The 21,924-nt window shown below is 42.4% G+C and overlaps 1 protein-coding gene across 3 annotated transcripts; it reads right to left on the reverse strand.

The window, feature by feature from the left end:
* Window positions 1-1,835: 1,835 nt before the first annotated feature.
* On the reverse strand, window positions 1,836-19,056 carry insig1 (insulin induced gene 1). Of its 3 annotated transcripts, XM_035142460.2 has the most exons (8): window positions 18,940-19,056; window positions 18,254-18,410; window positions 18,068-18,154; window positions 17,599-17,949; window positions 15,727-15,851; window positions 15,355-15,521; window positions 14,555-14,654; window positions 10,583-12,530 (listed from the first exon to the last, which is right to left on the reverse strand). In XM_035142460.2, exons 3-8 carry the CDS (start codon window positions 18,135-18,137, stop codon window positions 12,501-12,503), a joined length of 843 nt encoding a protein of 280 aa, XP_034998351.1. In that variant the 5' UTR covers window positions 18,138-18,154; window positions 18,254-18,410; window positions 18,940-19,056; the 3' UTR covers window positions 10,583-12,500. The 3 variants fall into 3 exon arrangements, 2 of the variants coding, with proteins under 2 accessions (XP_034998351.1, XP_034998352.1); XR_007032231.1 differs by lacking the exons at window positions 18,254-18,410; window positions 18,940-19,056 and adding an exon at window positions 1,836-1,850 and having other exon boundaries at window positions 10,655-12,530; window positions 18,068-18,247; XM_035142461.2 differs by lacking the exon at window positions 18,940-19,056 and having other exon boundaries at window positions 18,254-18,499.
* Between the last annotated feature and the right edge of the window lie 2,868 nt (window positions 19,057-21,924).

Below are 21,924 nucleotides of genomic sequence, written 5' to 3' on the forward strand. Positions count from 1 at the left end.
ATTTTTCTTTAAAAAAACTGACACATCTGTCTCTTTCCTGCGTATTTTCCACTTTGAAGTGGTGTTTTAAACAAAAAGAAACAAAGAAATAGACGTTAAGGGCAACAGATTGACAGTAGCGTTGCTTTTACGCACAGCAGCCACCCCCTTTTTAATGAAATCCTCCAAATGGAAACAGCAAGTCATCTCACTCTGCTACAGAAAACACGATTTAAGCTTAAAAACTATGTGTTTTGCAGTGTAAACTTAACAAGCACATTTTGATTCCCTGTGCCTGAAAATACCACAACAAAAAACAAGCACCGTGTCTTGTTTTAACGAGAAAACTCATTTAATTCTCCACTATCGATGGTTTTTCTGTGGTTTGACACATGACCGAAGATTCTGTGGTTCACTTTCCTGGTTGTTAAATTTGAAAACATATCTTCTAGAGTTTGTCCAGGTTGATTAAGGGTTAAATTATTCCCGTAGCATTCAGTGGATTTGCATATCACGGTATTGTAGTTTTTAATTTCCCCCCCAAAATAAAATCAGGCATAATGAAGTCATATAAAGCCATTAGTGTATTTTATAAACCAGCCTTCGTGTGGTTTTTGGCTGCACAGAGTTTGCTGGTGAATTATTTTTGCTCTTTATTGACTATTAGGTGCTTAGGACGTTGAAACATGCACATTTTCATTCTTGAGGTTGTTAACTATTTAGTTTTATTATTTTTTATCCTTATAGAATTATTGCAATTATAAAATGAAGCCTTCATAATGGCAGAATTTTGAAATCTGGGACTGTACAGACACAGGGTAATTCGCATATAAATACAATACAAAAATATATATATTTCATTTATCCTGCCTGTGGCATGATCAAATAAAGCAGTAATACCAACGTGTACACGCACATGTGCTATTCAAGTAGGCCACGAAGGCGTAGTAGCCTCTCATGGGCGTATATGTAGTTTTTTGCGCACGTGTGTATCCTATGTACTTTCCACATGACGTTAGAACATGGAGCAATGTTCAAACAGCCGTGCACACACACACACACACACACACACACACACACACACACACACACACACACACACACACACACACACACACATAGAGAAAAAGCTGTTTCTGCACAGCCTCTTCTCTTTAATGACCAGCTCTGCCATCAGTGCACATGTGGATCACGCACACGCCTCATATTCAGGTGTTATTTGCTTTAAGGTGCACGCGCCAGGACTCTTGTCATGTAGCCTCCAAATCGCCGCCAGCAAATCAATAAGCCATGATGTGAAGTTTTAGAAAAATTCTCCTTGTTGTAATTTCACCAACTCCTAATCAATAATATATTGATAATAATCAATGTTCCTTATGTTTTTAAAGGTTTGCATTGAGAGGTTAAAACATATAGAGGCTGGATAAATAATTATCTGCCTTGAATTTATTCTGTTCTTGTTCAGGGAAGCAGGAAATATTGATTATCGCACATGTCATGTCTGTCAGGTTCTACTATCCACCTCCTCTCTCCTCTTTTGTGTGTTTTAAAAAGCACTGGAGCATCTCTTCCTCCTCCTCCTCCTCCTCCATACTCTTCATCCCCCTCTTCTTCTTCTTGTTCTGCATTGAAGGGTTAATATTCCCTGCTCTTTAATTCTGGCCTGGTGTGTAGCGCACATGTCTGGTTTTGTTTCTATGCAGCCTATAAATCCAGCTCCTGCATTTCATATTCACTTATAGCTCAGCAAACCCTCCCCTTCCTCCTCCTCACATGGACACACACTGGCACACACACACACACACACACACACACACACACACACACACACACACACACACACACACACACACACACACACACACACACCCCTTGAAGTATAATACATGGCATGCATTGTGCGCATGTGCCCTGTCCTTGAGTTCCTATAACCTATTTTTCCCTCTGTCTCTTCCTTGGTAGGATTGTCTCACACGTCACCAGCTACTATGGAGTATACTACTACAAAAGGTGACGCGCAGGAGGAGGATTTGTGAATGGACGCCGTGATGTGTGCCAGCTCACAGATCAGAGGGCGGTGGGACCTCTGCAGATGCACCCTGAAATCCCCCAAACCTCCTTCTCTCCCTCTCTCTCTCTGTGTACCCCACCCTTCGCCCGGCACCCCTCCCTCACTCACCCCCCCTCCCTCCCTCCCTCCAGATGAATGGGGGTCTCTAAGATATCACCATGCAGGGGTCGAACCAAATCCTACCAGCTTCCTGTGCCTTTTCAAAAAACCCCACGTTTCCCCCATTTCGTGACCCCTGTATGATTTTTGTTGTTGTTGCGCTTTTGTGCGCCAGGAAGATCACTGCACCCCCCCACCCTTTTTTTGTTTTGTTTGTTTCATCCAAAAGCATGGCAGCCGAATTATAAAAATATTAGAAGCATGTAGTCCACACTGCAAAGAGTCAATCAGTTCGGAAATAACATTAATGTGGAATTAAATGTCCGGGTTGGAGGAGGGAGTTCCACCTGGTTCCATTGCCCCCATTGTTTGCCAGGATTTTTACCAGAAACAGGAGGGTCTGCCAGTGCGTTGAAATAAGGCAGAAGTGGGCAGATGACGAGGAACCTGTGCGTGGGTGGAAAAAAAGGGAGATTTGGATTAGAAATAAATACAATTATTGTTATTTATTATTTATTATTATTGGATATTTCTTTAGCTCTGTCTTTTCGCTGCAGCTCCATTTCACTGCCAAATTCTGGAGCCCGTATAACAAAATAATTTGCATTAACTCCCAAACCTACTTCCTATTCCTCTAAATGATATAAAACATGAATGAGGATTTTTATTTTTTAAGAAAAACCCAATTTAATTCCTCCTCATATTCCAGATGTTAGACCCTGGCTGTAGTATCCCACCACTATTTATTCACGATGCAGCTGATGTCTATATAAGTTTTTTTTCCCCTCCGTGGTGTGAATGTGTTTACAGAGGAATCCTCTGGAGTCGCAGCGGACTTCAGGGGCCGCAGAAGCTCCTGGTCTCAGCCCTTCATAGGTTTTAATAACTCTTAATCCGTCTGATCGGTCTGGCGTAGATAAGTCTCATTTGAATTGGGATTGTTCTTGAGGACGAGTCTCAAACGGAGCTTAGCGCAAACAACTGCACCACCCTGAGCGCAATTAAGGCCTCAGCTAAATGAGAGCGAGGCTTAATTGAATGCGGCCGAGTTCCCATCAGCAAACTCTTAAACGCTGCTCTAATGTGAGTCATAACCGCGTTTTATTTACGAGACAGTGTTTTCTGTAAAATACATTTCTCACAGGGATAAATCAGCAGAACCCGAGACTTTAATTTGTGTTATTTTATAAAGGAAAACAGTTTTTTAAAAGTCTTGTCATTGTTCATGAGGAAAACAAATAAAGTGGGAAAAGGTTTTTGTAGTTGTGATGCAGGTTATGTTGGATGTTAAAAACTTATAAACAAGAACAACTTTAAAACTAGCTAAAGAAATAATGGTTTATAAAAAACAAATAAGTTTAATAGATTTCATCATTGATTTCTGGTTTTGTCAAAAAGTCCCGAGTTGAAAAATAGAGTTTAAATCCTAAATAGTTATTTGAACAACACGAGGAGGCAGTAAGTTAAGTTTCTTACTCTTCTAATACGAAAAACAAAAGAAGAAAATAAAAGTTAAAGCAGGACCCTAACAAGAAATGAAAATGGAAGCTGCAATTTCCTCTGCAGGGAATTTGACCATGCATTGTTTTATTTTGTTGAAGTTTGAAGTTTTAAAAATAAAAGATAGAAGAAATAGTTTGAAAACAGCCTGTAGCCTAAATTATTACTTTAAAGTCCAGTGATAAATTAATAAAAAGGTTTATGAGGAAAATTCAAATTGTTTAGGTTTAAAAAATAAAGTGTGCGTCAAACAGAGAATGAGTAAAATCCATTTTTTTATTCTCTGACCTGCAGCTATATAACTTTAAAAAGGGCTTTTTGATTCTCATGTTAAAATAAACACGTGAAAGTCACGAGAAGTAAAATTCTAAGTTAGTTCACGGGGACTCCACAGTTTCCCTCTGTGCGTAAAGTCTCCGGTTTCCCTGCGTGACGCTCAACTGGTGTCAGGAGCCGCAGAAAAGTTCAGCCTCCAGTTCTCCAGCTGGTCCGCAGCACTTTCAGGACGTCTTACTTGTGACAGCAAAGAATGAACTGCACGTGATGGCTATTTCCGTAAGGTTAATGGGTTTACATTCTCAGTCATACAGAACAAATAGGCTAGCGTGCAACATGGAGGGGCTGGGGGAGAGAGAGGGAGAGAGAGGAGAGGAGAGGGGGGTGTATTTATGAATGGAAAAAGTGCTGCTGAAGGGACCCTGGAAGAAAAGCCAGTGTAATGTAAAAGAGCGCAGTCTACCTGATGTTCACTGACCCCCCCAACCTCCCCCCTCCAGTTCATTCATTCATTCAGCTCTGCTCGGTGGCCCCTAAAGGTCCTGGTCCTCCATGCTCCATGTGGCGGGGAGGGGGACCCAGGATGCTTTTTGGATGGTCCGCATGCCTCGTGCACCTGTCTCGCGTTTATGAGGGAGGGAGGAACAAGTGGGAGAGGAAGGGGAGAGAGAGAGAGAGAGAGAGAGAGACAGGTGGAAAGCACTTGCTGCGGAGTGAACTCGCTGTTTGTTCAAGGAGAGCAGGTTCCTTTTACGCACGCATGCACAGGTCGTCAGAAACGCGCAGAGCGGCCACCACCACATCAAGATCCATCTGCGGAATCCTGCTCGTTATGTTTCTCAAATATTCTATCATGCAAATATAGAAAAAGGTAGAAAGGTGCATTCTTAAAAAAACAAGCATCTCCAATTAGTTAGAGCTGCAGTGAATCAATTTCCCCAAATCGTATTCATCTCCTTTATTGAAGCATCTGCAGCCACACAAACCTGTGGCATGTTTTATTTCATATTAAAACATGCAAGTTTTAAAAAGTAAAATGATTAAAAAAAGGAAAAAACCCAGCTTCGCCCCTGCAGGTGTTTTTTCCCTCCACCTAAATTCCGAGTTCATTCCGAGCGCGAGGAAACAATTTCTGTTATGTCCCAGGGTCCAGCTTGCAACTTTAATTATAGTGTTAAGAGGTCAGTCCTACGCGGCCACTCGACCCCTCTCCCTGTGTGGCATCGCGCCCTGTGCAGTTTAACTCGCCAAAATAGTGCCGGACTCCCTTTCACCCCCTCCACCTCCCTGCAAATGCACCTGAGTTGTTTTTACCCCCCAGCCGCGGATATGTCGTGAATTTGTCACTTATCAGGGGAGTGGGGGAGTCGGCCTGTCCGAGGCCATTTCGGGCGCAGTAACTTTCCCAGATGGTTTTGAGCCATGCCAACTTTGTGCGTCTCTCAGCAGCGAGGTGAACAGGCCGCGCGCCTGTTGCTTCTCCAGAAATGTCCCTCAGGCCTTTTAATGGAGTCTAATTAAAACATGATAAACACGCAGCTTCGGTGCATCTGTGACATTGTTGGAGGAGGTGACACATCCCTTATAGGCCCATGTGTGTGCGTGTGTGTCTGTGTGTGTGTGTGTGCGTGTGTGTGTGACCTTAAACAGTTCTGTTGCAAGTGGCTGTGGAGTTGTGGGGTTTCAGGGTTTCATGGCAACACAACAGGTGTCTGAGGTTTTGGTTTTTCCCGGATGCAAATTGACAGAAGGACTGAATCACCGTTTTGAATGTTTAATGTTATAGATCAGTGTTTCATTGGCACAATTAAAGCAAATGGAGCTCATCTTAAAACCAGTGAGTTGAGCTCAGTTGAATTTAATTGAATGAGCATATTTAAACCTCTTATCATTTACAGAAAACTAAGGAACGAGCATGAATATTGAGCTGTGCTGTAAATAAATTTGCAAGTTGATGCATGAGTTTCTGTCTCTAAATTCTCACCTTGATTTATTCCATTACCCTTAATTCAGTTATTATTATTATTATGAGCCCCTGGTCGATTTACAGAGTCTGGTCCTGGCTGTATAAGATGCACTCGGTGCGTTTGAAGGATTTGTCTGCATGATGTGCCATCACCTGAGGTGGATGCTGTCATTTCTGTTATTGTCCTGCAGAGGAAGAGGGGGAACGAGCAGGAAAAGGCACAGAAGGCTGAACATGCTGACTGAACTGTTAAATCCCACTGAGACCAGGACTGTTGTTTACGCTCTTAAAGATGCTGCTGTCTCTTTTGTCGGTGTGTGTGTTTTTTAATGTAGACATTTTTTAGTTTTCCACTTTGGGAGGACTGGAGGGCCAAGAAATCAGAGGTAGTAAATGAAGAAAGTGGGCGCGTGGATCATTTCGCCCTCAGATGAGACAGGAGGCAGAGGGCGGCCCTCGACAGCCATTTGAATGGGATCTGAGAGGTAATTTGAACTAAAATGGAGTCCACGTCTGAGCCACTCACTCAGCCCCCCATGGCATCCACTGAAATTCATTATTCCTGGCCAGCACAGGGAGAGGCAATGAGCGAGGGCAGAGGACAGGAGTGGACCCAGCTCTGGTGTAATGAAGACTCAGTAGACCTAAACGACACACACACACACACACACACTTTCATTATATATCACACAGAGCAGGACATTAATGCCACTGAAGACCTTTTGGCAGAGAAATAAGAGTGTGCAATGATTTTCTCCACACTCAATCCATTTCATTGACCTTTTCCATCATGCATGTGACTCTGCCCCGCTCGCTGCACTCTGAGATAAATATTCCAAGAATAATATTCCTGCCACCGTTTAATAAATTATCCTCCTGAATCTGAATTTTCACGTTCATCTCTGGTTTTTAAGAGGGTTTAGGAAAAATTTATAATTCTCTAGTTTGCTCCCTCTTTTGTGCACGCTTTGGCTTCTGCATACTTGATTATGCATTTTTCAAACATATTCACCATGTCATCTCAGATCAGTTAAATGCATTCTACCTGTGTGTTGTTGTGTAAAGTCTCGGGAGGTTTCTGTTTTTAAATGTAGTGGGATGAGAAGGTAAAACCTGCATTTTACAAGATCAGGCACTGCCGTTTCTTGGGCTTCCACTAGGAGTCCAAAGTAATAAGGTGCAGACAGGCTGAGAGGATAAATACTGTCATCTGGTGGTAACAAAAGCCATCACCACTAAGTAGTCAGCATTGTAATCACTGCATGGTTTCCTCCTGCATGTTTAGGTCCTCATTAACCTTTAAAGCATCTGTTTTTACTTTCCAGCTGTTTGGATTCAACTCAAGTCCGAGAGCCAAAAAACAGTTTATCACCAGAGTTAAAGCAAATACATGTCAGGATGTTTAATGTGACGGCACACGAGAGACAATAAATGTTTGTGACATTTCCTTTCAGGGGGATACGTGTCATCTGCATCCGGCCAGGAACATGGAGGAATATTCAGATACTTTACCTAAGTACCAGGACACAATGGGAACGTACTCCACTACAAGTGAAAGTCCTGAGTTCAGAGTTGTATTTGAGTAAAGTTAATGTAGTGGAGGTATAGAGCAAAATGGAAATACTGAAATGTACTTCATTAGTTTCCACCACGCAGACCTGGGCCCTGAGGTGAAGAGTGATTCCTGTACAAAAGTCTGAAGAAGTCATTTAGTCTTGTTTTCCTCATTCAAATCAATAACTATATTTATAATTGTATTGTATTGATTATATTTTTTGAGATGTGTGAATATGTAAAAGAGTCGAGTCAAACTGAAGCTTCAGATTCTTGAAGATACTCTCATCCAAGAGAAATGAGAGCAATTCACCAGAACTTACAGTACAAAGTACTCCATGTTATAGAAACCCCTCCTGTACTGTCATAAATATCTGGATACAGTATTTTATGTTATATTCCAAAAGTACAATGCTACCGGATTCTGTTGAATTCTGTTATTACCTGCACCAAGCAGGTTGTATTTTAATTTCTGTCTGTCTCCCAGCAGGTTTACTCCTAACTACTTATAGTGGGGTGGGGCGTTACTCCAGGAAGAACCAATTAAATGTTGGAGCGGATCCGGACAAACGGACGGCTCCAGGTAGTTTTTCTCATTTCCTGTAACATGGCGTGATAAGGCGTCCGGCTAAGTGGAGGTACGGTCTCTCTGAGCCTCTTCTATTCTCACTGTAATGATTATATGTACATGTATTACATTATCATAATGTATATTGCTCATTGTCTATGCATGCTATTTTCACATTATGCTTCATTATATTCATTATTAATGCATACATATGCAACCACGCACAAATATTCATTCCAATTATAATGTATCTAAAGCCACTTTGATGTGAATAATTTGAAAACTCTACTGGTTTTACTCACATGTTTGTACTGGTTAGAATACAGCTTTCTAACTTTGTTGTCGATGATGTGGGTCATGAATTTCCCCCTGGGGTGAATAAAGTTTGATCTTTAAAGAAAGACACAGGATTCTAAGACATTAAAGTAAATAACATCAAATGGACATATCTGCGTGTGGAGTTGTTAAATGTTCACGTCACTGTCTTCACTGCATCAGATTAGAGACTAAACCACAGAAGCTCTAATGGAACGATCAATGAGCCAGGAGGAGCTGCAAGGGGACGACATCGAACGGCCCACCAGTCGAACCCATAGATGGTGCAAATCAATAGATCAGATGGGCCCAGGCCTGTCTCCTCTCCCCTTGATGAGAGGACAGACAGAGGAAGAGGAGAAAGGAGGGGAGGGGGGGGGTTTGGCAGAAAGAAGGTGCTCTAATGGAGTCTTTCAGTTCACTGTGGCTGGAAATGAAAGGAGGTTGAAGCTCGGCCAGTTATTCAGCCTGAGAAGAGGAGGAGACTGAGGGAGGAGGGAGGGAGGGAGGGAGGGCGTGTGGCGCTGGATCACTGCCATGATCAGATAGATAGATACTAGAGATAGAGAGATAGATACTTTATATAGATAGATACTAGAGATAGATACTTTATATAGATAGATACTAGAGATAGATACTTTATATAGATAGATACTAGAGATAGATACTTTATATAGAGCGATACTAGAGATAGACTGATAGTAAAGATAGATACTAGACAGATACTATAGATATATAGATACTATATATAGATAGATACCATAGATTGATAGGTACTATGTAGATATATATACAATAGATAGATAGATATAGAGGTAGTAGATGGATACTATAGATGGATGGATACTAGATATTGATACTAGACAGACACACAAAGACACAGTGTAGATGGTAACACAACAGATACATAGACGTTTGTGTTCTGACCCCAGGATGAGGGTCTGATTCAGAGTAGCCCACAGATATTGGCCCCACTCCCAGAAATTTCCCCCAGTGCAAAAGGTTAACTGTCAGCCCCCCGCTGGGTATAAATAGAAGTCTGCCGTCCAGAGAGGCGTGTTCTGAGAGGGGGTAGACAGAGGAGGACGAGGAGGAGGAGGAGGAAGGGTTCCGCCTGATCGCGGTGACACATCCAGGGGCACACAGGCTACTTTCAGGGGTTGTGTGGTGGTGGCGGGGGGGGACGGGGAGGGGTCCTGCAGAGGAGCCAGAGAGGAGGAAGATGCAGCCGAGGACATTATAAAAGAGACTGGAGACTGACAGAGAGGCCCCCGGACAAAAGAGCGTCCTCATCTATTCAACTTGGCTGTGACAGCAGACACAACAAATACCAGCATCAGCACCCTGGAAAGATCCCGTCCAATTGAGCTGCTGCTGAAACTGACAACCAGAAAAAACAGGGTGAGGGTGCTGTTGTTTCACTGAAGCTGCTGAGACGTGTAATTAGGCTTCTGTTCAGCAATCAAATGCAGAATGAATGGCTGAAACCCAGTTACACGTTGGTATAAGGTTAATATGACAGGAAGTTTCTGTCTTTCTTTCTGGTTTGGACGACAATATCAATATGTTGGTATCAAACACATAATTCAACAACACTCAGAAGAGCCCATTCCTCCGCCAAAGCCCAACAGCCCCCTTGAATTAAAACAAGCCTCACAGCTGAGGCCACAAAGTCTCAAATTTGATTCCCAAACTGCACACAATCATTGATATCAACCCTCTTAGAGAAATCAATGAAATTATTAAATAAAAGTCCAATCCACACCAAATCTTAATGGGCCCTCCCCTGACCCATAACACATCCTAACGTCTTTCATGGAGCTAAATGCTCATCACCTATATTAAACTAGTTTTAAATCCCTTAAACAAACCGCCAGGGCCTAAGGCCACATATAGTTTCGTATTTGTTACCATACAGCGGCTGAAAAAAGCCTTCACCCCTCATGAACCATTATTTAAATCCATAAGATCCATATTTGTAGTTGTGCATATATAAATAATTCTCTGAGAAATCAAGGAAAATGATGAAAAAGCCTTTCTCACAATGCTAAAGGGTAAATGGTCGGTATTTATACGGCACTTTGTAGTCTTGACTCTCAGACCTAGACCACATCCTTCCAATAAGTTTTGTGTTAATCAGTTTGGAAAATCCTGCTAACAAACAAATGCAGATGAGGTTGATATTCAGCTCCTATTATAAACTAGTTCAAAACCCCTAAACCCAATGTGTGCGTGTGATGACTCGACACAGACGTCCTTATCAGGTGTTTTTTATTTTTCACTTAAATCCAAGGTAGCAAAAATGATACACAGCTGAAATATCGACACACACACACACACACGCACACACAGAAACTCTAAAACATCGAAAAAACAAGAAGGTGCTTCACCACCTCGGAAAAAAATAAAGCTTCCTCTTCGGTTGAGTCCACCTGAATGTGAGCAGATGATCCTGAAGCGATCTGCCGTTAAAAATCCTTAAAAAAATAAATCAAGTTTCCTTCGGTTATACTAAAATATGAGATTAAATAAAATGAGAACAGTTTGACACGGTATATATTTTTCTTAATGGTGTCTCTGATGAGTCATCGTATCGACTCTAAAAGGCATGTGTAATCTCTGACAACAAAATTCGCACTAAAAAAAACAAAAGATGTTATTGCTTTTTTTCTTTTAAGTATCACCACTGCATATACTTACAAATTAGACTTTTTTTTAAGCCTCTGTCAGAAATAATAATAAATAAGGAAGAATAATCGGCTCATGTATATACTTTGATTGCACTTAATCCTTTAGACCCCAAACACTAACTAACATACTGTAGATCTAGTATGGTAATACACCTGTCTGATTACATAGGCAAGCCATTATACATACAAGCAGTAATGTCAAGATGTTGGTACCAATGAAAAACTAAAGTTATAGTGACAAAAGCACTACATTCTATAATACACAGGCAATCACAGATTGCAAATCTTAAGTAAAAATGTCCTCCCCTCTCCTTCGACTGGTGTATGTTCCCAAACCAACAGCAACTGCTGGGAAATCAAAATGTGGTAAAATCTTCATCTGGATGGGAAACACAGGTTCGTCTGACGGGACGTTTAACACGTGGTTAACAGTGACCACAGGTGCTGGTAGAAAGTGGTTGGAGTATAATTGTACAATACATTCTCTCACATCCGCATTCTTACTGGTGGGGTTTGTTTCAGTCCGTGCTAATACTCTGATGTCCTGCTTAACGAAGAAAACACTCCTCCGTCCGAATTCTCTGAGACACACTCGAAAATATACTGAAGGTCTCGGAGTAAGTTTGCGTGAATAATAGTAATGTGATTTGTGAATATGATACTGTTCATTTCCGAGTGAATATTCGCCATTAAAGATTGGTATTAAACCAATTGGCACTTTCATTCATTTATCATCGCTCTTTAAATCGTAATCCATGTACGATGCGTTTAATGATCACGTAAAAGTTCCCTTGGATTAGAAGATCGTCATCCTCTCCTCCAACTCTCTGCGAGGAATCGAGTTAACCTTCTACATGGGAACCATCATCCTCATTTGGTTTGGGGTCATTGAAAAATCCACAAAATAAATACTTAATTTTGGTTTGATTGGGAACACACATCTCCCGTGTGCCACAGTGGAGCTGCAGCTTCTTAATACATTTCTATTTGAGAGTGAAGACAGTTTCTTTTTCTGTCCATTCACACATTTCCCTTTTGTGATCACATTTAAATTCAGGAAGAAAAGAAAAACCAAACTAAAATGGACACTATAGGACCCCACTGCAAGTTCTCTCTCCTAATACAGCCACGCTTAAGTGAAAGAAAAAAAAAATCTCACGCCATTAACCACAGGAGGTCACACACACTTCCTGCCTGGGAATAAAAATCAGTCCACTTTTTAAAAAAAACAAGAAAAAGGCGAGGAAGTCTTAATGCTGATGGAGAACAACGGAGGTGGGAGCGAGAGGCTGTTTGGCCACAAGGAGGTGCAGAGGACATGGCACGTTGGACGAGGGGATTTTTTTCCGACCCGCACGTTTGTTATGATGATAACAACAGATGAAGTCAGAACAATGAGTCTTTTCTCTCCTCCTCTTGCACAGAACTAGTCCATTTTAGCGTCGGGCATCTTCCGCCTGGTTTTTCTGTCTTTCCCGCCGCTCAGTCCATGTGTGGTTTCTCCACACCACCCTAAGGGAAGAGAGAACAGGGCGGCCATTGTTATTAACATGTCCTTGTTCATAAATGATCAAGGAATGCAGTAATTAGAAATCCAGTCAGAACATTGGTACGATACAATCTCTACCTTCGCCAATGACGTAATGTTTACATCTGTTTGTCTGTATCTTAGCAGGATTACGCAAAAACTTCTGGAAGGATTTCAAAGTTACTCAGAGGACGGATAGGGTGTCCGTCAGGGAAAAAAACATTATTATTATTTTCTTTTACTTCCTTTACGTCCTATAAAAATAAAAATTCAGATTTAGTTAAGTTTAAATGTGGCTTCATAATGGGAATGGTGGCGTTATGTGCTCTTTGAGTGACATCCTAGTTACATTTGTTTTATAGTAGAAATAAAGTTGCAGTTTTTTAAAGTGGGAAATCCCTTATAAAAGACTGTAGTCACACATTAACACGTTAAGTTTCGTTTCCCTTCAAACTGACAATAAAACCAAACTCTGGACAACTCCCTGATTTGTACTCGCGGTGTGCAGCTTCAAATAAATACAGATTTGTTGCAGATTAGTTCTAAAAAAAGAAACTCTTCCAGTTCCCTTTTTTCCCCAAATGTCAGCAGAACATTTGGTACAAAGACGGAACAACGTGCTGCTTGCTCAACACCAGAAAACCACATAACGCTTTTTCCCATTACTCATCTTATCTATAACAAGACAGTGCAAACATATTCAGACTTAACAGCTCAGCACTTTGTGTACTCAGCTGCATTATCACCTGATTTGTCCACAAATCCAACTGTAACTTGAGCCATTCAGCAGATCTACAAAGAACCGGAGCTGGACGGAGCAGAGCTTGTTTGGTTTTAATTCGACGTCGTCACTAAATAGTTTTCTTGTTCCTCCTCATAACTGACCCACTGGAGCCGGAGTGAGAAGGAGAAAAAGAGACGCGGAACAAAACCACGAGCGCAGGCTTGTGCCAACATTCCTCAGGCCTCATCACAAACAAAAACAACAAGGAGCAAATGACCCTCTGGTCGGCCGAGTCCTGACTGGCTCTGTGTGTCTCGCCACGACTGTGAAAAACAACAGCTCTTAATCTGCTTTCACGCTTTCACTGAGTCAAACTGAGGGAGTGACGGGACCCTTACTTTACAGACAGAATGAGGTGAGGCTTCTGGGCACGAGCTTAATGAAGACGTCAAGGCCGACGTGATGGGATAATTATGAAGGGAACGGGGGCGTCCGCTGCCGCTTGCACATCTTTAACTCGTTTGACAATGTTGGCTGCTGTTGTGGTTCGGCCAAACGCCGGCACAGAGCGCGTGTGGTGCAGCGGAGTCGGGATTTTCTGTTGATACGCTGAGAGGAGTTCGGTTTTACACGGGTTGGTTTACCCCTGAATTACATTCTTAGCAAATTGGAGAATGGTCCAGATCAGGAGCATTGTGTCACAGTAAAACATTCCCCCGTGACCAGCGGTACTGAATCGGGTTTGGTGGCAGTTTAAAGCTGTAGTTCACGATAAAATGCCAACTCATCTATATGGCTGGAAATATTCTTGTAAAAATGTCTAAAAAGTTGTAAAACATTTATCCCTTTATAATAAGGAATCCAAATAGAAAACAAGCTGCATTTTCAAGATCTTAGCAACAAGACTATTCCTCCAACATCACAGAATTCTTTAAGTCGGACAAACAGGTTCTGAACTTAAGGACGCCAAGCTTCTGTCTTCAAAGCAGATTAATTATACTACGAGAGCCATTTAGAATTTACGTCTATGTTTTGGAATGTATTTATTCTATCTGTATGTCAATCCTATTATTATTATTATTATTATAACCTAACCCCATTTGAAAAGTGCAATACAAATAAAGTTTGATTTGTTCCTATTTTTGGAACTAAAAAAACAGCTTCTTGTCATTTCTATTTATTAACCTGCTCACTAAAATTTATATCTACATGCAAACATTACCAGTGTTGGAGTTTGACCCTTTGGTTACAACAATATATTATATAAATGATTTCAAACATTACCATGGCGAGTTGGCGTCCTATGTTTCCCACGGTAACTCCTCCTGAGAAGAATATACACGGGAGCCAGGAGCGTACGTACAAGAAGTCTGGAGATGTGTACCTGAAAGAGAGTGACGGACAAAAAACATCTTATTAAACACAATCCTCAAAAAACACCCAACAGGTTTTGTGACGTTGTTCTGGAGCCGGACCTCTGACCTCCCAGCAAGGAGATCCAACAAAAACAGAATCTGCTGCAAAACTCGACAAGTTCGCCTATAATAAATAAAACAACTGAATTTCTCTTTAGGCAAAAGTCTATGAATAAGACGTGTGTCAGATCTGACGGGAAGGAAATGTTTTTTAAAGTCAAAGCTGGAGACAGATCTCTGAGTAAGAAAAACATACAAAACCTGTCATGCTGGAACCCATTATTACATCGCCTCCTTGCTCACCCTCCCTTGTCACGTCAGCCTGAACTGCAGCTGCCTTTTGAACCTCATGTCAACACTCACTCTTCTCTGCTGTGTGTTTTTGATTATGTGCTACTGAAGCATGCAGGCCTGTTAATTGGGCTCCCAGAGATAAATGTGTTATCTTTGACAAATCTTTTTTTGACATCAGACGTATAGAAAAACTTCCAGATTCTTAGTTTACTTCCCTTCAAGAGGGTGGGGCTTACTCGCAGAGCTGTATAAATAACAATTACACCAAGTCACACACAGAAGTTGTAGCAGGTGATTGTGATTCATCGCTGAACACAGCATCAGTTTTGCTTCCTCATAAGCGAGCTTTTCGTTCCACTTGAATGGCTGACTTACTGGTAGACCCCGTTGTAGACGAGCAGCTGCGTGAACACCGTGGCGAGGAAGGCCGTGGTGATGCCCAGTCCAAAGCCGCTGCGGGACCGGTCAAAGGTCCACCACAGGCCCAGGGACAAGGCCGCCAGCGTCAGGGAGAGCTGCACGTTGTTGTCGAAGTCTAGTTTCTGTGTAACGGGGGCAGTTAAGGTCAAAGCAAAACCGTTTGACGTTAGCATGGCGTCTGCTCTTACTCAAATATTTGTCTGACCTCCTAGCACCAAGTTCCTTCACTTCTGAGAAGACAGAGGGTATAGAAGGACACCCCTGTTAAAAACATCCTTATTAAAAAGGGTAAAACAGTAAAAACATTAGTTTTTGGTGAAAGGATACAACACTGGCGTGGTTGATGCCGACGAACACTGCGATGCACCTCATGACGCTGGCCCACTCCCTCTTGAACTTGTGCGGCTCACCCAAGTGGCTGTCGAGGCAGGGGTAGAGGAGGCCGACCACAGCTGCAGACAGGAGCAAATAGAGACTCGGCATTAAAACAAGATAAGGACCAATTCTGCGAAAACGCCAGAGGTCAGACTGTGTCATTGAGTCTGAGACGACTGACATACTGGCTTGTTTGACTGTATTTATGTTTTGTTTAATTCCAAATAATGTGTTATGTCACCATAATGTCAATAAAAGGTTTTTAAAAAATACAAGAAGAAATAACTATGGAAAGACCCTAAAAAAATACAACAGAAATATGCAGTACATGTCTGTTTAAGGAATTTGAGATTAAACAATGAGTCGATTAACTGATAAGTTGTTTTAAATATATATCTGAAACTTATTCTTACTTTCAAGGAAATGTATCTTCTAAATTCTGAGGACCGGCTGCTTGTCTTTGTCTTATGTGTTGGTAAAATTAATATATTTGGGATATTTATATTCTTTTTGTGAAAATAATTATGTAATTTTAGTGTGATTGATCAATACTAGAATATTAGTTGTAGACCAAACAGTAACATTATATACCAAACATGAATGTAGTAATAATAATAATAATGCAAAGACAAAAATACCAAACATTTGCAGTTTTTCACATCATTTCAAATCCTTCTTCCTGTTTTGAGGGTCATGTGTCTTTTCTCACATTTCATAACCTGAACAGTAATCACATGGATGAAACTGAAACTAAGGGATAGAGTCACAGCAAAACTTATATTAAAAGATAATATCAGATAATCATTTATTAGTCCCACAACGGGCACATTTGCAGTACTACAGCGGCATGAGTCAAACATGGGCACCAGTGAGTAATAATACGCAACATGTAATACTTAAGTGTAAGGAAATATATAAAATGTACAAAAATGTGAAGAGAAGTGTGTGCAGTGTGAGAATATTGCAAAGTTAAGAGAGTTAAATAACTGTAGACGTGCTATTCGGTGGTGAAAGCACAGTTTACCAAGTAAAGACCTTATATGACACAGAGAATCATTAATCACGCCACACTCCGTCAAAACAAGCAGCTTCTCCTCCACCTCCACTTGTTTTCCCTCCTGCAGCCACATGATAAGGAGGAGGAGGAGGAGGAGCGCCGCAAACTTCCGGGTTCCTGGCCTGAAAGGCACCGCCCCCCTCAGCTCACCCGTTATGACACGGACCAATGAGCGCGCGGCTCGCCTCGTGCCCGGGCAGCTGCGGCCAATCAGAGCTCGGCAATCGCCACCATCTGTTCAAAGTCAGTTTGGTTTCACTCCCCCCCTCCACCCCCCACACAAGTGACTCGCAGACGAGACCACGCAGACTGACAAACAGCGGCGTGACAGGGGAAGGCTTGTGTAACAGGCCACAATAACAAAGCCGAACAGTGAATCATAACCTCATGATCACACACGCGTTGTTTGCAGAGGCGATTGTGTCGAGGTGTCGTTTTTCTGCACTGTTTAGTTTAAAAACGCCACATTTTTCCAAGTAGTCTGGCAACTGGTGCAAATAAACGCCTCAGGGGGGATTTAAACATGTATGTGCAGCATCAATTATTCATTGAGTTGATTTCTGATGGCTTAAACTTTATTATAGTTAAAATGTTTATATATGGGGGGGAAAGCTGCAGCACTGGGACTCCTCCCCTCCCCACATTCCTTTGTCTCAAAAGTTAGTCCTCAGATAACCCGGGTCAAACTGTCCCCCCCCCAACTAAAAACAAACAAACAAAGCAACAACATCTACTTCTTCCCATCCTCCATGTTTGCTGGTACTCACCGGCCCCGGTGCCGCAGCACGGCGGGATCCACCAGGCGGAGGAGAACAGGGTGGCCAGCACCTCCTCGGGGAACAGGGTGACGTGTCTCTGGATCTGGAGCAAGTTGAGCACCAGGGCGAGGAAGACCCCCACCGTGAAGAGGACCAGGCCCCGGCGGATCAGGTTGGCCGTGCGGACGTCGTGCAGGGAGCCGTAGGCCTGGCTCAGCACCGACGTGATGATGGACATCATCTCTTCGGCTTTGGACGCCAACCAGGTCGCTTCGGAGGACGAGTGCTTGGCTTCCACGCTCGACGCACAGGAGCAGCTCCAGCAGCGGGGCTCCAGTCTGGGCATTTGGCACTTCGGGGCTGGAGGGAGGCAGGGAAACGTGGTCACGACTGCACACACACACACACACTGACACACACACACATGCAGGGGTGTTTAAAACTAAGTGTGATGAAGAGGAGAGAGAAGCTTCCTTACCTCGATCTCCAGACGTCTTCGCAGTCTGGTCCAAACTCAACCCTCCTCTTCCTCCTCTGCTGCAGCTCATCAGACGATCAAAAGCCCCTGCGTTTAAACAACAAGGATCAATCCCGTTGTGTGCTCACATCATCGTTGACTCTCTCACACACACACACTCTCCATTCCTCAGCATCGGGTTCATACCAGAGACGAGAGCTTCCTCTGCAGAAAACAATCACAGCTGTGTCGGGTGAGACGCGGCAGCCAATAGGAGCGCGGCGGCCGATATGACGTGGCGCCACCCCACCGCCCCCTCGTCCGGCTCAGCCGCACAAACCAGGCAGGATGGCTCTGCAGAGCCCTGAAGTGAAAGTGCAAACATCGACTTAAATGGATGCAAAACATAAGGAAGTACGCGCGTGAAGAGGCCGTGAAGGGATGCAGCCATAACACGAGCTAAACGGGGAATTTAGAATCAGGCTTTTATGGCCGAAGTAGCTATAAACACACAAGGAAAGTGCTGTGGTGTTAGTGCAAGCATACAAGTATAAAAACAGTATAAAGATATTATAGACACTAGAAAATAGATATGTGCAAAAGTGAACTGTAGATATTTACAATTTGATGTGTTTGACAGTGACAACACTAAACCTGACAAAATCCCCAAATCTGTATATGTCAATACAATTTAGACAAAGTGCCCAATAACTTTTTTATCATATTGCACGTCTGCATAGGGCCAATAAAGGTGCATCTTATCTTACGCAGTGATAAAAAATACAATAAAACAGCCTAAAAGTTAATTATGAATCCAGAATTATAACCCCCACCGGCAATTTGCATGCATTGTAAGAATCATAGTTGTTTTCTAGGAGGAGAGATGTGTTTACCAGGCTAAGATCAGAAGCTGAGCACGGTCCTTCTTGGATAAATACTCAAACTTTCACAGATCCAGTGTCTCTTCCTCTGTAACCATTCCAGCAAGCAACACCTTCACAAACTAACCCCGGCCTCCACACACCCCTTATATATACCTGCAGCTGAGAAATGGGGTTGGTCGTACACCTGTCTTTTTCCTGGCAAGATAAGTTGTTGAACTTTGGGTCAGGTTGGAGGAGGTGGGGCCTCAAGGAGGAGGGCATGTAGGGCCCTGCACATCAGCCAGCGATAGTGGGTTTAGGGGGGGGGAGTGCAGTCCCTGAATTACATAGTCTTTGAGAGATCCGACAATAACATGGAAACATGTTGCACAAGCAGCCTACATGACCCAGACCGACCGCCGGTAAGGCAGAGTGGAAACAAACTTCCCTCCACTGCATACGTGCAGTGAAAAACATACATCCATAGGAACATGTTGTTGCTCCTTTGTGCCTGCGGTCATGCACAGGTAATTTATTTCTCATTTGACATTGAGCCACAACCACATAACAGACATATGCAGGTGAAAACCTGCCGCTGTGCATTTTTTAATGATGAAATATTCACCCTCTCCTTCACAGAGACCAGCAAAACATAGCCATCATTTCAACATAACCCGTCAAAAAGTGCCACACTAAATCATATTTACTTAATTTCAGCTGCTGGCACTTTATAGAAAGTGCGATGGATGAATCATCTTGCAATTGCAAATTGGCAAAACGGAGTAAAGCTTCATGACCTCCAGCAAAATTTGGGAAACAAAAACACAGAGTGTATCAATCAGATTGCTTTTCTTTTTCAATTATGTTTAATTAAAATCCTTTTTTTGCTGGTAATCAACTGTGCCGCCGATGTCTCAGGGTGTTGTATTCATTTTTTTGTTTTGGCGATTATGTGGTGCTAAAACGCAGAACTGTGCAACGTGGAGGCAGATTTTTTGGTTGTCACCCAGTATTCTGCTTCAAAGCCTCAACCCAACCGCTGAATTTATCTCCTCTTTTTATGGCTGACTTCATGTGCCATGTGGAGGAAAATGATGCCCCAGTTACTGTGGATATTGGTAAAAAAACAGGCAATAACAATATTTATGAAAAAAGACGTGAAAACATTTTGGGCTCGTCAAAGACTTTTGGCCATTTTAGCCTAATTGCTCCGGGGACGGCCATGCTGACTGGTTGGTTGGTCTGTCGGATCGTCACTTTGCTCCACACTGAAATGAAATAAAAATATTATAGGACACAGAGTACTTTTTTAATGATTTTTCAAAGTTTTCACTAAACCAACAGTGAAATATCTCATAGTCTACAACATGTACTGGCACAAAACTCTTCACAGATGTTCATAGTTTGTACATGATGTTCCCTCAGGATTTTGGTGGTGACTTTTCCCTTAGTATTACCTCAACAACAGTTACTGTTACAGTTACACTTTAAATAATTTCCATATTTACTGCTTTTTACACTGTGGTGCATAGAAAATAAAAACATTTCACACATAAGATACCAGTTTGTGATGATTATCCGTAAAGAGTCAAGCTACACGACATGGGCATTTGTCTATATTTACTTGTTTTTCTATTATTATTATTATTATAAGTATCAGCATCAGCACATTAGCATTTAGCTCAAAGCTCTGCACACCCTACACCAGCACAGCTACAGTCTCATTGTACCAACAAGCAGCGATGCCAAGTGTAGAGGAGGGGCAACTATTTTGTTCCATTGACTTTCACATTATAAGTTATAAACCTTGACACCACACAACTTTAAAGATAAAACAGCTCTTTTATGTCCACTAAAGCAGCACAGAATGTGTTTCTGAATGTTAGCATTTCAAACATACAAGTCATCTTACGGGCATTACAGTTTCCAGACGGCGCATTCAAATGGACCCAGTGTAAATTGGTTCCACTTGAACTGAATGGGGAAACTGCCATTTCCCAAAATGGCAGTGATAAATGAATGGTTAAGTATAAATGTCACAGTTGCACTCCATTGGAGCCGTTTCACCCATTTTGTACCAAGTAAGTCAAGCATGAAAGTGTATTGATGGTTGAAAAGTTTGCCCTCGTGTCACATTTGCGTGTGTTTGTGTTGGTGTGCACAGACGCCTTGAACAAACATGGCATGTCTTACAGGATGACAGGGACAGAGGAAATTCTGCTTTTTAATTTTGAACAGGTTTTTCTTTTTCCTCCTCGCTCATTTCATAGTGTTCTTAAAATACATTTGGATATATTGGCACAGATCCCCACTCATGACCTCTTTACAGACATGCTGCCGCGGTCCTTACATGACACTCAGCCACTTTCACTTTGCCGCACTCCGTAGCTAATGATATCAGTCATATTTTTCCCCGTTCAAATGTCAGTGGACCATGTGGCTGACGCAGATAAATCACCCCCGCCTCATGGTTTTGGAAAGGGGGGGGGAAGGGGGGCAGAAATAGAAGGGTGCACCTAGAGGGAGCTCCCCAAGGCCCCAAACTACTGCACCTCCCCGGTGATCCAACAATAGTATTCATCTCTGCCTCAGGACAAAATGAGTATGCTTGTCTCTGGGAAGGAGTGTGTGTAGCTGTGTATTCCCCAAATGAATATGTTTCTCTCTGTGTAATTCTTGGCAATCCAGGTGCCTGAGGATAAAAAGCCTACAGCATCGAGTGTGTGTCAGTGTGTGGGCGTCAGTGTGTGCATCTGGCTCTTTTCTTCCACGTGTATACATGTATGTGTTTATGCAGAAAGAAAAAAATGAATCTATTGTTGCATACATGCATGTATTTAGATTGCTTCTCCTTTGACAATAGCATGAGCATCAATATGGAGGCTGAAATCCCAACCTGTATGTTTGCTAATTTGGGCCGTAATAACCGTGAAAATAAATAGCGCATATATAGCAAATAGCTCGTAGCAACCAGCAGTGCCGGCGCTGGCGTGGAAGAGGTCTCAGCCACGTCAG

This window comes from Hippoglossus stenolepis, chromosome 19 (genome assembly GCF_022539355.2).
Source record: "Hippoglossus stenolepis isolate QCI-W04-F060 chromosome 19, HSTE1.2, whole genome shotgun sequence".
Classification (NCBI taxonomy): Eukaryota; Metazoa; Chordata; class Actinopteri; order Pleuronectiformes; family Pleuronectidae; genus Hippoglossus; species Hippoglossus stenolepis.